The sequence below is a fragment of the Lissotriton vulgaris genome, chromosome 1_1 (assembly GCF_964263255.1).
Source record: "Lissotriton vulgaris chromosome 1_1, aLisVul1.2, whole genome shotgun sequence".
NCBI lineage: Eukaryota > Metazoa > Chordata > Amphibia > Caudata > Salamandridae > Lissotriton > Lissotriton vulgaris.
The window spans coordinates 1,492,303,856-1,492,319,462 of NC_141685.1; the positions used below are offsets into that span (position 1 = coordinate 1,492,303,856).

General features: G+C 46.2%; 1 protein-coding gene across 3 annotated transcripts in view; it reads left to right on the forward strand.

Annotated features, from left to right (window-relative positions):
- The window catches only part of PLXNB2 (plexin B2), a 629,238-nt gene that overhangs the window by 586,546 nt on the left and 27,085 nt on the right, over window positions 1-15,607 (forward strand). For all 3 annotated transcript variants that reach the window (XM_086967392.1, XM_086967395.1, XM_086967394.1), the window contains 3 exons: window positions 574-674; window positions 11,772-11,856; window positions 15,225-15,379. In XM_086967392.1, coding sequence (XP_086823518.1) covers window positions 574-674; window positions 11,772-11,856; window positions 15,225-15,379 — 341 coding nt within the window. The remainder of the gene's footprint in view (window positions 1-573; window positions 675-11,771; window positions 11,857-15,224; window positions 15,380-15,607) is intronic.

Genomic DNA, 15,607 nt, shown 5'->3' on the forward strand with positions numbered 1-15,607 from the left:
AGGGACATTCTAGAAAGCTTATTGTTGGTGATAGTATTGAGGGACTGGGTAGAAACACGTTATTTTCCCTTCACTGGTCAGATGGTCCCTGTAACCAAGGCCACTGGAATTATGAGATTTTTAGAATTAGGCGTTTTCGCCATGATTATGGATGTGCCGCATTTGCCACATAATCCATAACTTTCAGATTTTAACAATTGAAATGGTTCCTAGGACAAATGTATCGAAGGTTACTGAAAACTCTGCAACATGTATTGCTGCGCAGTGGACAGCCTTTTCCATAGGTTGACTGGTCCCCTGTCTGGTGTTAAATGCTGTATTTGGGTGTTGAACTGATAGTAATAATGTGAAACCTTTGCCCAGACCGTGTTAACATGTGTAAAAAATGGCCAAATATGGATGAATACTGTCACAAATGTGTCTGATTACACAGCATAATTTGCCTTTTTTTTGTGGCATAATTTAGACAACCCTGATGCATAATTTGCTCCTCCCATGCCACATAATTCTAGTGACCCTGCCTATAAGGGCGATAGAAATAGGGCTGATTAACCAATTTTTTCTTTTCTGCAGAGTGGCGCCCTGGTTCCACGTCACAGATTCTGTCTGACCTGGATTTAACCTCACAGCGCGATGGCAGGTGGAAACGTTTCAACACTCTTAAGCACTATAACGTAAGTGAGACGTCCATCGCCTTTTGTCCATGTTATGAACTCCAAGTAGTTCTTTTGTACTGTTTTTAGGTCGAGCAGACGTACTCTCAATGCGTGAGCATTGAGAGTGTCTGCTACAGACCTAATGTGGCCCGTATTTAGGAAAGTGGACACGACTCAGACGCGCCCTTTTGCAGTCTCAGTTTTGACCACGGGAGCGCGCGTCTGAGCCGCGCTTGCGTAGAGTAACTCACAGCCCCTGCTCACACACAGACACAGCCAGCCCCCACCCCTCTGCATGCACGCACACACACACAGGCGCGTGCGCACACACACACACACACACACACACACACACACACATACATACACACGCTGCCGCCCCCCACCCCCCACCCCCCACCCCCCTGCATACACACAGACACGCAAGCACGGAGCCCCACTCACCGGGACTTCTACTCCGCAGGACCCTTCCGACGTCAACGGGCACAGGGACACCGGCACACCGCTCCTTGGCTTCCCGGGCGGACGCCGGCTGCACGCAGGGCTCTCCTCTCTCTGCACCGGAGCCATGCGCCAGCCACTGCAGCCTGCCTCCTGGGAAGCTCCGGTCGCGTGTCCGGCCCCGCCCCCATCCCAACAAAGGTTGCCTGGCTTCCTGTTGAAGCCGGGCTGCGGCGGTGAGTTTGCTATTTGGTTTTCTTGCTATGTGCGTCCCATGAGACGCTGGAGAGGCGTTCTTTGCCACACCATTGAATTTGATATCGGACATAGTGATATAATAATTGATGGGCAGAGAGGTGGATACATCAAAGTGGTGTACGAGAAGTCGAAAACATTATACCATCAATCGTAGGATTTCACCCCGAGGAGCCTATGTTTAGGCGAAACGAGAGGCGTTCTTTGCCACACCATTGAATTTGATATCGGACATAGTGATATAATAATTGATGGGCAGAGAGGTGGATACATCAAAGTGGTGTACGAGAAGTCGAAAACATTATACCATCAATCGTAGGATTTCACCCCGAGGAGCCTATGTTTAGGCGAAACACGTTGTCTGTGCTACCTGAAAAAGGATTGGAATAAAAGAGGGAATATACGGAGTGACTGATTCAATTTGCTTCTTCTAGTACTGTTCTTAATGTGTTGACTGTTACACTGAGGTTTGTTGTTGCCTCTCATCTTGTGTTCTAAAAGTCATTTATGTATGACCAATTGGAATGGGTCAATTTTGAGGAGGGCAACTTCGGCTTGATACATTGATTGCTACTTCAAGTGGTTCGGTAAGAGATCCCCTTGCTGCAATAATCTGTTGTAAAGTAATCATGATTCACACGGTTATTTACATTCAGTTACAGTTCTCATCAGTATGAGCTCATATCTATGTTAACCCGCCGGACGTCATAAATTAACCTTCAATTACTATTTATTGTTCAGGTACAATATTTTTGAAAAACTAGAAGTAAACACACTGAAAAAACTGTCCTTGCCAGAAGGTCACCTGTTAAAAGGTTGCAGTCAGATAGTTGCCGAATGCCCTGTGTCATGCGTGACACCTTCACCCGTCAGGTCTTTTTAGCCAATCGCACTCTACATGCCGGGAATTTTCAGACATAACATACTTCAAATGTTAAAAGCATAACTAAAAAACCTGGGATGCGATTTGTTTTTTTTCCGAAAAGCCGGTACTGGATGTAAGTGTCACACATTCCACTAGGCAGTTATACGCACTGTTCTGGAGCCAGACCGAAAGACACTGATTACCCTTCCAACTTTCAAAAAGTTTTCGAAAACAGTGTTCTCTAAAGTGGCATTTTAATAGTACTGGACCAACTCGTCACACCCAGGGGCGTGGCTACCATTCGTGCAGCTGGTGCAGTTGCACCGGCACTTAGAGCCCAGAGGGGCCCATTGAACCCTGATAATTGCTGTATTTTACTACCCTAGCAGCAGTGAAGGGGTAATTTTCCATACTTGCACCAGGGCCTATGGCATCCTTGTTACTCTACTGGCCCCGTCCACATCCCACCTCTCCCACAAAGAAGAGACGAGACCCTGGAGACCCTGTCTGTCCCACTGGCAGCTAGATTAAACTAAACGACATTGCAGTGCTGCAAAGTGCTGCAAACCTTGTAACACATGGAATTTCTTGAAAACAAATAAACAGCTTCAAGCTTTATTACAAATGTAACAAAAACATGTTAATATTTCACATCTGTTCTTGGATTTTCGCTTTCAATAAAATACACTGAACATAATCTTCACAAAAGTTATTTACAAAACTTTAAGCTATTGCCATTATAAAATACAATGACTTTTATTTAAGTATTAATTATTGAAAAAAAATTAAAAGCCATTGTTATTTGTAATATCAATACATGTATGTCACGTAAATACAACACATTGCATTACAAATGCTATAGGTGTCGCATTTGCGAAAGTTATAACTATTGGCATTGTAAATGACAAAGCTATTAATTTAGCTATTTTAAAAAACAAAACATGAATAAAACATTCGTCATTTACAATACCAATAGCTCAAACTTTCCTAATGCGAGACCTATTGCATTGCAAATGCTTGTTATTTCTTGCTTTTGCCCTTAGTGTGTCAGCAATATGCACAATATTTTTTCTTTACTAAAATTTCCTACAGTATATGAAATGTTTGAGCATGAAGGAGGGAGGGGAGTCAGATAAGCAAAGTCAGCCCCTGCTTAAAAAGAGCCATGGATGTCCACCTGGGTCTGGAAGAGTCCTCAAGTGCTTAGATTTTAAGTCATCTACTAATCCCATCTCTCTTCACATCTCTGTATTTCACGCAAAAATCTCATTAATGCAAGGTCCTCTTTACAAATGTGCTAATGAACAAATGGGTAAAAATCACCTAATGGTCTCAGGTCCACGGTGTTTGTATTGACACTTGGATGTCAAGTTCCAGTTTTGTAGTAAGACTGATTGCACGTTCCAGGCAGCTGAGAGCTCCCTTGCCCTGGGTCGGATATGGGGGGTTAGGTATGGTTGGGATAAGGTAAAATCATTTCCAACACTGAGGTCTCATTCAACAAGTCGGTGCTTCTTAGTGGTTTTAGTCATTTTTTCGATTTTTAAAATTTTTGTATTTCAGATGCCCCAGGTCACACAGTGCCACACAATATAGTTTTCATTCACTCTTGCACTACCATGAACCTCCACTTCATAGCTCTCAATCGTGGCCCGTTATAAACACCTGGGGGGGGGCGACTCAGTTTAAAGTATGTTTTCTACAAGAGCAACTAACTAACAAAACAACCCACAGAATCTCAACATCATGGAACTATCTAACACTCGTTGAGAATGCAAAATTAAGAAAAACATTGAAACTATATACAGGAACGAGCTCACAGGCATGGATTACCTTAACAGTTTTTGCATTTATTGTTCAGAAACGGATGCGTTTTTTTGCCAGTAAAGTTAAGGACAAAAATATTAGGGGTGGGCGGAATTTGCGTAGTGGCGCTACGCAAAGCTCAGCGAAACGGTAAAAAATCTCCACAAGCACGCAAAAGTTCAGCAAATACGCAGAATTGCGTGTTCCACCCGTTCGCGATGCTTTTTTCCTGTTCGCGAACACTGTTTGCGTGCTCGGGGAGAAATATCTCGCGAACACGCATTTAGAAAGCGCGAACAAGCCAAAAATTACACGAAGCTGCGGATCGCAGAATTTTTGGCAATTACGCTTTCTTCGCGTAACGTGGTCTGAGACCTGGCCTACCTAAAGCCCTAGCTGATTTCTAGTCTGTGTGAGGAGGCTCTGGGTAGCCAAAGCCCATCAGGAGTTATACAGCCTTCCTCAGAAGCCTTTAATTCTGTTTTTTGGGAAAGAATGAGGAGGGTCGATTCTGTCATAAAAATCCTTAACTTACCCTCGCCCCCTGCTTTTTCATGGTGGCCAGGTACTAATTGTCTGCAAGCCCTGTCCATGGATGTCATTTAGTTGTCACACCTGCAACCCCTGGCTTGCTTCTTGTGAACCCCCGGCACTGCCTTTGCAACCCCTTACAGGGGTCCTCGTCCAAAAGTAGTGCCGGAGGTAGTGGTGTCACTCTCCGAGGAGATGTCATCTCCGGGGTAATCTGGCATCTTTTTATTGAAATTGCTACATTTTAGATCATCGATGAGGTAGTCGTCGGAAGAATCGTCGATGAAGATTGGACCGTAGACGATGATGGAATGATCTTCGGCGCAACAGTCGATGAGCTCGTCGTTAGTACCACTGTAGATGTTGACGTCGACATAGTCATCGAACCATCCTCGTCGAGGTAGTCATCGTTGACGACATTGTAACTGGCACCTCAGATTGTAGCCTTGACAAAGTCGTTGGCGACTAAGGCACTGAAGATGAACAAGCTCTCGACGACAAGTCCGTCAACTGAGCTGAAATCAACGTCAATTGAATCTTTGACACTGTTGTCTACGTACCTGATGTCGTCGATGGACGGATCTTCTTGTCCGATTTTCCCTCAGAAGGTACTAAAGCTGGTTTTTTGAACAGCTTTGGCTTCTCAAAGGGTGGAGGCGACATAGAAAGCCCATGGCTCACCTTCTGAATAGAAAGTACCTCAGAAACCAGTCCTTCCCTCTCCTTTACTCCTCCGTGAGGGGATTTGATGGGACTGCGCCTGTCAGACCTATCAAAGGTCTTTTGCAAGGCCTTGGCAGGGGGGTCAGCCGAAGTAGGTGAAGACCTACCCCTTTTATGAGATCTCCTCGAAGATGTCGCAGAGGAGGCATCACACTGTCACTGGATATTGGTTCCTTTTGTGACTTTAACTTTTGGAGCCAGGTAAGTAAACGTCCCTCGCGTTCTCTCAAGGTCTTTGAAGAGAAAGTCTAACAGATCTTGCAGTCAGTGGCCTTGTGGTCAGGGTACAAGCAATAAATACAATCTTTATGCACGTCCTCCACATAAAGCCTCTTCTTTGAACAGGTGGCACAAGCTTTAAATAAAGCCGCCTTCTCCTTGTCTGACAAATGAAACACAGAAGTTGAAGAGAAATCTGAGCAGAGCTCAGTGGAGACTTCCTAGCACAACGTGCAGTAGAAAATCTGAGGCTGTCTCAGGAAGGTTCTAAGGGGTGAGGCTATTCTGATTGGTTGTTGCATTAGTTTGGTCTCTTTTGCAAAAAGGTGGATATGCTACAAAATGAGATGAGGCCTAGGCCTTTTCTTTCTCTTTTTGACCTACTGCTATGTTATTTTTATTTACCGAGACTCCCATTCTGACGACTGGGAATGATAAAAGCTATGGGAATCTATAAAAGTTACCAATACTGGAGAACCAAAGGTACAGGTACGTAACTTGATTTCTTTCACTCCACCTTGACGAGTATATTCCGTTGACCTCTTGTTATTGGCTGCTTGTTGTATCATTTAGCCTCCTATGCTTGCATGGCAATCCATCAGACACTATTTTGCATCACAAGGATTTGATTGGGCTTTTTTCCCCGCCTGTATTGCCCATTGTTATCTTTCATTTGTTCTTCCTTTATGCTATTTCTCCCTTTTTCCTGGATATGAAGTGCATTGTTTTTCCTCCTCCCATATCCCAAAAGTCTGCCTTTAATTTATAAATCTGAAAGAGACGCGTTCGTAATAGATTCCTTACCTTAGAATATCCCCAGGCGTCAGACTGGATCCGGAATGTTTTTGCGTAGCAGTATACCCCTGCACGTCAGTAGGTAGTGTCCTGCAGCTCCGCGTCCGTCACTGGCGTTGTCAGTGCTGAGATGACATCACGGAGAGTACTTGGGAGCCACCCATGCGCGCTGACGTCCGTTCTTTCTTTTTCCGCGCCAGTAAGCGCAGATCCGGATTGAGCACGTTCCTGGGTCACTTTTTGACCGTTATTTTGAGACTTTTGTCTCCCCACTTTTTCTCCTGGTGCACGTAGGGATACCTGGCTTTGGGTCTTGTGGGGCCTGTCGCCAAAATATGTCGGTGGAGGACCCCCACGATGTTTGCCTCTACTGCCTGGAGACTCATCACGACTCCCACGACTGTCGTGCCATGGCCCACAAGGCCTTGCGGGAGCGGCGCTGGAAGTTGCTGGAGGTCCAGCATTCGTCACCTTGCCTCTCCGGGTCTAGGGGCCGTTCCTGGGACCGCTCGCAGGACCGGAGACGTCTCTCCTCAGACTTCAAGTCTTCACCTTCTGATTCCGGTAAGCGTCGCCATAAAAAGAAGTCCAAGAAACGTGTTTGCTCTCTGACGTCACTCCTCGTAGGCAGACGAGGGGATGGGGGCCTCGCCCCTGTGGCTCCTCTGGAGCCTGGGAGTCCCGCGGCCTACCCGCCATACCCGGGTCCATCTGCGACTCCCGAACAGATGCAAGAGTTCCTTACTGGTATGGACAGCCTTTACAGGCCTCGGGCTCCCGCTGGCACGCCTTTGGGCCCTGCGGTCCCGTGTCCAGATCCTGCTGGCCCGGCAACTTCGCCACCGGCTCAAGCCCCGGCGCCACAGGATCCTGCGCTGCTGGTTCGGGCCCCGGCGCCACAAGGTGCGGCGTTGACTGCTCCGGCCCCGGCGCCACCCTCAACTCCAGCCCCGGCGCCACCCTCAACTCCAGCCCCGGCGCCACCCTCTGTGCTGCACTGGGTGCCATTTATCCAATCTTTACCCCGGTTCCCGGACCATTTTGTTCCGGCCTGGGATCCACATTGGGAGCCGGCGTCAGTCCCCCTCTATGCCAGAGACGGATGACGACTGGGAAGGGTCTGAGGACCCGCTTGCTCGACAATATGACTCCGAACAAGATTGGGTGAACGACTTGGAGGATGCAGGCGACCTCGATGTCTCCTCTGACCCGGGGTTTGCCTCTCCCCCGCCTGCGATGGAGGAGTGTGCCTCCTACACAATGGTGCTCCATCTGGCTGCTGAGGCCCTCAACCTTGACCCCCTCCCACAGTGGCCCTGAAGACCAAACTCCTCACCGAGGTGCTCCAGACGGCTTCTACTTCATCGCCGCTTCCCTTAATGATGTCCTTACAGAGGTCGTCATAGGCACTTGGTCGAGGTCCGCCACGTGGGCCCCAGTGGATAAAAACGTCACCAGATGCCACCGCCCGGTGACCACGCTTTCTTGACCACTCACCCTACACCTGAGAGCCTGATCATTCAGGCCTCGATGTCGCAGAGTGCCATTCCCACAGTCCCGCCAGATAAGGACTTTAACAGACTGGACCAGTTTGGGAAGCAGTTGTTCTCTTCGGCCAGCCTGGAGCTGCGGTCTGTAAACACCACCTGCTTGTTGGGCCGCTAATCCCACGCGGTATGGGATGCCATTGCTCAGGTGTTGCGTCAGTGTCCTGAGAAGATGCAGGCTGTCCTTTCTCAGGCAATTGCTGAAGGCAAGGATGCGGCTGAGTTTGTCATTCCCCAGCGATGCCACCTCGGTGCCACCGCATGTCAGCGCATCAATTGGTTCTTCTCCGATAGGAAGTCGCAGCCCTCTTGTCCAAGGGGCCCATTGAGTGCGTTCCTGGGCCAGAAGTAGGGAGTGGTTGTTATTCCCACTACTTTCTGGTCCCCATGAAGGACAAGGGGGTCTGCGCCCTATCTTGGACCTCCGGGACGTCAATCGCGTCCCCTGGAAGGAGAAGTTCAAGATGCTAACTCTGGCTCAGGTCTTGGCTGCCCTTGACCCTGGAGACTGGATGGTAGCATTGGACTTGCAGGACGCATATTTTCACATCCTCATCCTTCCGGCCCACTGGCGTTACCTGCCGTTCACGGTAGGCCAGGAGCATTTTCAGTTTACTGTGCTCCCCTTTTGCCTCACAAGTGCCCCTCGGGTGTTCACGAAAGTGATGGCGGTGGTCGCAGCTCATCTGCTCAGGTCAGGGGTATCAGTCTTCCCCTATCTCGACGACTGGTTGTTGAAGGCGGGCTCGCCCCAGGCAGTCGTCACCCACCTTCAGACTACGACTGACCTCCTGCATTTGCTGGGGTTCTCCATCAACGTGCCGAAGTCGCACCTGAGTCCCTCTCAGAAGCTCCCCTTCATCGGAGCAGTTTTGGGTCTATCCTACCGAGCAGCGAGTCTGGGATATTCAGGCTATGATTCCGATCTTTCAGCCTCTATCCCGGGTTTCAGTCAGGATGACCCTCCGGCTCCTGGGCCTGATGGCCTCCTGCATCCTGTTAGTGCAACATGCCAGGTGGCATATGCGGGTTCTGCAGTGGGACCTGATGTTCCAGTGGGCGCAGCATCAGGGCAACCTGTCCGATCATGTCCAGATCTCGGTGAGCACGGCACAACATTTGCAGTGGTGGCTCACGAATCACGATTGGGTCAATGGCAGATCCCTCTCCCTTCCCCAACCGGAGCACACAGTGGTGACTGATGCGTCCCTCCTGAGATAGGGAGGCTTCTAGGGAGAGGCGGAGGTCAGAGGCCTCTTGTCTCCGGCTCCATATCAATCTTTTGGAGCTTCGGGTGATCCGACTTGCACTGAAGGCATTACTTCCCTCTGTCTGGGGATGTGTAGTGCAGGTGTTCACGGACAAAACCACCGCCATGTGGTATTGCAACAAACAGGGCGGGGTATCCCAAGCTACTCAGTATGAGCATCGATCCCCCGATCAGACTGCCTCTTCGGGAGGATCTTCTGTCGCAGCAGCAGGGGATGGTCGTTCACCCGAAACCTGTCCAGCCTCCACCTCCATGCGTGGAGATTGAGCGGCGATAGTTGATGGCTTTCGACCTTCCTTCTGAAGTCTGTAATGTCATTCTTGCAGCCAGGCCTCCCTCCTCTAAAACAGTATACGCCTGCAGGTGGAACAAATTGTGACATGGTGCACAGCGAAGGCTGTGGATTCCCTTTCAGCCCCTCTTGCTGAGGTTCTTCTGTTTCTTCTATCTTTGGCCCAGCAGGGCTCTGCTCTGGGCACTATCAAAGGCTATCTTTCTGCCATCTCCGCCTTCTCTTTTAAAGTCCCCGGTTGTTAACCATTTCCTCAAAGGTATTACACACACGTTTCCTCCCATGCCTTTCATGATGCCTTAGTGGGACTTAAATCTTGTCTTGACTTAACTGATGTGCGCTCCCTTTGAGCCCCTTCATAACTGTCCCTTACGTCTTCTTACCTTAAAGATGGCTTTCCTGGTAGCTGTCCCTTCTGCCAGAAGAGTGAGTGAGCTCTAGGCTCTTTCTTCCAAGCCTCCTTTCCTCTCTGTTCATCCGGACAAGGTGGTTTTAAGGACCCGTCCTTCTTTTTCGCCAAAGGTTGTCACGCCCTTCCACATCGAGCAGACCATCATTTTGCCCACCTTCTTTCCGCCTTCGCATCCTTCCAAGGAAGAAGAGAGGCTCCACCGTCTGCACCCAAAACGTGTGCTTGCTTTCTATCAGCAGCGTACACAACAGTTCCGGGTGGATGATCAACTCTTTGTTGGCTAAGTGGGTGCCAAAAAAGGTTGGGCTGTGCACAAACGGACCATATCCCGGTAGGTCGTTCTGTGCATCAAAGCATGTTACTCCTTGGCCAAGAAGGAGCCTCCTGTGGGGCTACGTGCCCATTCGACCAGGCCAACTGCAGCCACTACTGCCTTTGGACGCGGCGTTCCCTTGCAGCACATTTGTGAGGCAGCTACGTGGGCCTTGTTGCACACGTTTACAAAGCACTACTGCCTTGATAGTCCGGTCCGGAGAGACGGCTTCTTTGGCCGTTCTGTGCTCCGTGACTTTCTGGTGTAATCCAGTTCGCAGACCCACCTCTGGGGTTGGTATTGCTGGGGTATCTATTCTAAGGTAAGGAATCTATATTTAACGGGTATCTTTCAGATGCACAAGTTACTACTTGTGTAACAATATATCTGTAAGACATTAATGATAGATTCCTTACCGTCCCACTTATCCTCCCCATTCTGCAAACTGATGACTAGGGTTAAGGTCATCCCCTTTCAGGACCCTAGTTTAATGCACCAATGGTCAGTATCTTGCATGGCTCTGGGTTCCTGGCACGGAAAGTAGTGTACAGAACTGACGTCAGCACGCAGGAGTGGCGCCTAAGTACTCTCCGTGACGTCATCTCGCCGCTGATGACGCCAGTGACGGAGGTGGAGCCGCAGGATGCCACCTACTGATGCGCATGGGGTACTGCTACGCAAAAAATTTCCAGATCCAGTCTGACGCCTGGAAATATTCTGAGGTAAGGAATCTTTCAATAACTAATGTCTCTTACAGATATATTGTTACACAAGTAGTAACTTGTGCTTTAAAAACATTATTGGTATTACTTGATAGTCAATCTAGGTTCCAGTAAATATGCTCAAGAACAATCATTACTATTATAAATTGCCCTTCATCACTTGCATATTTGTTATTAAATGTGATGACTGGTATCTTTTATATTGGCAGAAATTTTAGAAATATAAAGGAGTAAAAAAATGAAACCAGCAGAACCTGGGCAAAAAAAAAAGTACAGTATTTAACTTTTATTCGTACAAATACACCCGTACACAAATGCGGTTTTCGTATCTTAGTTCATTAAAGCTAGACCTGTTGCCTTTGGAAGTACTTGTTTCCTTTCCTATTGCATAGGATGAAGAAAATCACATCTACAAATATTTTACTTTGCAGACAATAAATAGCTTGCCCTGTAGGAATAATGAAAAAAAATAAGCACGTTATTGGTGTGAATTGTTGAATGTTTTTGCTTGGACTGGGGATTTACTCCCCAGGTCCCTTAATGCTTAAGTATCCTGCATCGCCAACACTAAAGAGCATGAATTATGGCAAAGGGAGTGCAGACCTGTACATGAGGGCATACCATCAACATTATTTCCATTTAGCCCCAGTCCTGAACCAGCATTGGCTTGTGGAAGTGAAATATTAACCTATACCATTTTGTACATTTTTACAAAAGCCAAATCAGAAAGGACTACTTGATCTAAATGTCTTGTGCCCTGTTCACTGAAATGCACAGGTAGCTGCAGTTCATTACAGAGGATTCTGATTAAAGCATGTTTGTCTAATTAATGCTCTCTGTTGTGTAATATGCAACATTCCATGGTTTGCGAACCAACTGTGATACTAATTTTTAATGTGAGATCTGTGGTTTTTGATTTGTCAGGTCCGGGATGGCGCAACGCTGATCCTGTCCAAAATGGGCATTTCCCAGCAGCAGGAGGAGAATCACCAGGACTTTCCAGGGGAGAGTGAGTGCATTGTTGTGTGTTTAACTCCTGCATAGAGGAGAAGTTGCCAGTCGCGCTTGGAAAGCGCTTGTTGACCCAGTTCCCTTAAAACCGCTTATCTTAGCAGTTTGGCAGTGGGAGGCGGTATTTCCCAGACTTCTAAATGAGTTGCTCTTTATTTACTGAAACAGTGTCAGGAGTACATGACTCAGTTCAGAGCACCCTCCTCAGCTCGGATAACCCCACTCAGAGTTTAAATTCATGAATACCTCTAGACTGTTTACCTTTTCACGATTCGCTGCCTTCACATCACGTGACAAATATGACCAATACGTGATGTACAGGTGCATACACATGATTGGACATTCTTTTGTTTTTACATGACTTTTAAGGAAAATGTCGACCCAAAAAATGATTTCCATGTATATACATCACATTGTGCAGCAACAGATGGAGTGTATCTCCTTATTACCAACAGCTCATGTAACCGTCCCTCTACCCGGTTCCCTTCAATAAGGGACTTGATCAGAAAATCACCAAAAAAAGGGGGGAGAACGAAGACGGGTGGCTAAGAAAGCACAGCGTAGAAAAAGATCTGGGATCCTTTCCTTGCTTATCCTTGACTAAATTCGGGGCTGTTAGTCCTCAGCCCTCCCTAATTCACCTCGCAGATTAGAGACCAGCAGAACACTCGTTTTAAATTTAATAGAAGTGAAAACAGTTTGAATTAATGAACCTAGGGAATGGTTCAGCTTGTGATTTAGTGCTGTAAAAACTATCACTGAGGGTGTACAATCAAAGTGTATCCACACTACTCTGTAAGGGTAATTGCAGCTACAAGTCTGCTGCAACACGATCGCTACCCAAAGCATCCCATACCTGCCCCAATACTTGCTCTCCAACCGTGTTCACTATACAGGGCATCTTCTTACACAACCACACTCCTGCTACAAGATCATACAATCCCCCTTGACAAACTGCACAGTTACAGGTTCTGATTTTGCTTTTATAATATTGATAAAGGGTTAAGAGTAAACATGCTATGAAGATCTCGTCCTATTGGAAAGCTATATTTTGTTTACAATTTTCCTCTATGTAATACTAGAACAGCACAGTCATTCACTTGTTTTCTGTGCCCTTGTCAGGTTGGTTTAAAAACTGTGTTAAGTGGTACGGTACCCACCTATTGACAAAAACAACTACCTGAGGTTAACTGTAATAGAGATTATCTGGAGGATGTTCTGTGGGCAGCCGTTGATCAGAGCTAGTAATAAAATTGATGTCGCGAGAGGCCAGAGGTGTCCCATGTATCCTAATTTACACAGGAGCCCGAGGTTTAGTCTGTTGTCCACTACAATTGCATGCCTGGAAGCTCATTGTACGTGTGTGTGTCAAACAACTACCCTGAGTATTCAGTTAGTGACTTGCTAAAAATTCTTAGCAATTAGGGTATGTTGTACAGAAAAGCCAACAAGTTACCAACATGTCTTGCATGTAAGTAACTTTTATGATTATTTTTTTTAATTTAGTAGTTTATACCTTTTAAAAAAAAACTCATCCGTGTTTAAAACGTGCTCCCTTATGCTGAGTATCAATATAACATTCAACATTTAAATGGAAAAAAAAACCTGAACATTTTCTTCTACCTGTAGCCAAGATCATAGGCAATTCATTTGCTTTCCATCAGCAAATTAATTCTCTCCCGCTGACTTTAAGCCACAAATACATGCACATTTGGAGCCTGCAATGTATGACTTCAGATTGAAAAGTGAACTGGAATGAAGTATAAAATAAGCTGCATGCTTTCTTAGCACTGTTCACAAAATCTGCACATTTTATGCCTTGAGGTGCTAGGGACATCCAAAAGTGAAGTGCTCATTTATCTATATATGAATCGCAAAAGAATTCCTAATTTCTGGGTTTGTGGCCTGTTCCAGATATCTGGGCACCAAGTACCACAGTGTATGCAACATAACTAAATGATCCTTGAATAGCTATAGTAGCTTCAGTATCTTGAGGCAAAGCAGTGGTGTAATATTCCCCAAAACTGTTGTTTGATGCAAAGAGGTTGTTATTAAGATACCCATATTTGAGATACAGGAATTTTCTTGCACTCCTAGGCCCCTGTGCTACTGCATCTGCTGCATGAGCGATAGCTTACGGATCGTCTTTGCACCATCCGCTCATCTCTTCCACATCTTCATTCCGTTCTCCTCATCTCCTTACATTTTCCCCTTCCAGTCCACTTGCAGGCTCTTCCCCATCACTTATCCTTATCTCCCTAAATTTCTTAGCTTTTCTTCCTGTTCTTGCTCCTTTACCTTCTCTTTCCCCTTTCACTCCTTCCTCCATTACTCTCATCTAACTACTCCCTATCCTTTGTTTCCCAGCCTCCCTTTAATTTCCCTGCTGTCCCTGCTCCCGTTTTATTCCACAGATACATGTTTTCTACACTTCTCTCTCATTTCCTACTTCCATGACTTACCTAGGTCTGACCCTTCTGTATTTCCACCCTACCCTTTTGCCCGTTCTAGTCTTTTATCTCCCTACTACATTATCTCCCTTTTCCTTCATCCCTTCATCATCTCCATTATTTCCTTATCGTCTCCTATTTTTCTTTCCCTTTTTTGTATCAGCTCTATGGCTCATCTTCCTTCTTTCCCTTTCTTTCTCCTCCTTGCCCCTTACCATCCTTCTTTCGTTCATTTGTGCTTCCTATATTTATACATTCCTTTTCCTTACTTTCTGTATATTCCATCCTTAGCTTACTTATGTTTTACTTTCATCCCACTGTTGTGTAAACAAAGACACTAGTTTAGCTTTTCAATGTTTGCTTTCACACCCAAGGGTGTCACGAGTAAACTTAGTTCAATACACCAGCAATTGAATGTGATGAGCAGGTTGTTGCAGCCCCACATAACCCCAATCAATACATAGTTCATGTAGTGTCTGTACTTTCTAGGTTAGCAACAGTCCCTTAAAAAGGTTCCAGGTATGCAGTAGTAATTTGATGACATCACCCATTTCCTAATGGCACATGCATTACAAACGGAATAGTTACTTGTCACAGCCATCATTGTGATATACTAAGGTCACAGAGTGAGGATCATATACCTAAGGGAAGACAAGGCGGTGAATCATAAGAGGAGTGATAAGTAAAAGACTGAAGTAGCAACACATTTGGACAAAAAAAGAGAGCAGCAATCAGTAAATGTCCTCAATGCTGCAAATGTATGCCAAATGTTAAGTAAGATGGTACTGTGGCACCAGTAAAGACTCAAGTGGACATGAAGACTCTCTTAACTATCACCACTTTTATGTTGGGAAAGGAAAGCAGTAATTTGACTTGACCGTAACATATGTGAACCTCTTACTATTTCTTTCCACAGAACATGCATTGCTAGAAGAAGAAAATAAAATTTGGCACCTTGTTCGGCCAGCTGATGAAGTAGATGACAGTAAATCAAAGCGAGGTAGCATGAAAGAAAAGGAACGAACCAAAGCCATAACTGAAATCTACCTGACTAGGCTTCTTTCTGTAAAGGTAGGATTTGTACCCAAGTGTGTAGGGGCTGTTATGACCAGTTATTCTACTTCTGCAAATTTAAACAGTGGTTGTAGATGATAGACACCATTTCTGACACTAGAGGCTGCTAGAGAGGGACAAGCTTGGAGAATTTGAGTTGACCATGATATACCCCTTAAAAAAGAGGGCACCCGCGAGAAGCATATGACATTCCAGATTGTGACATTAACACCATAATGATCTAAA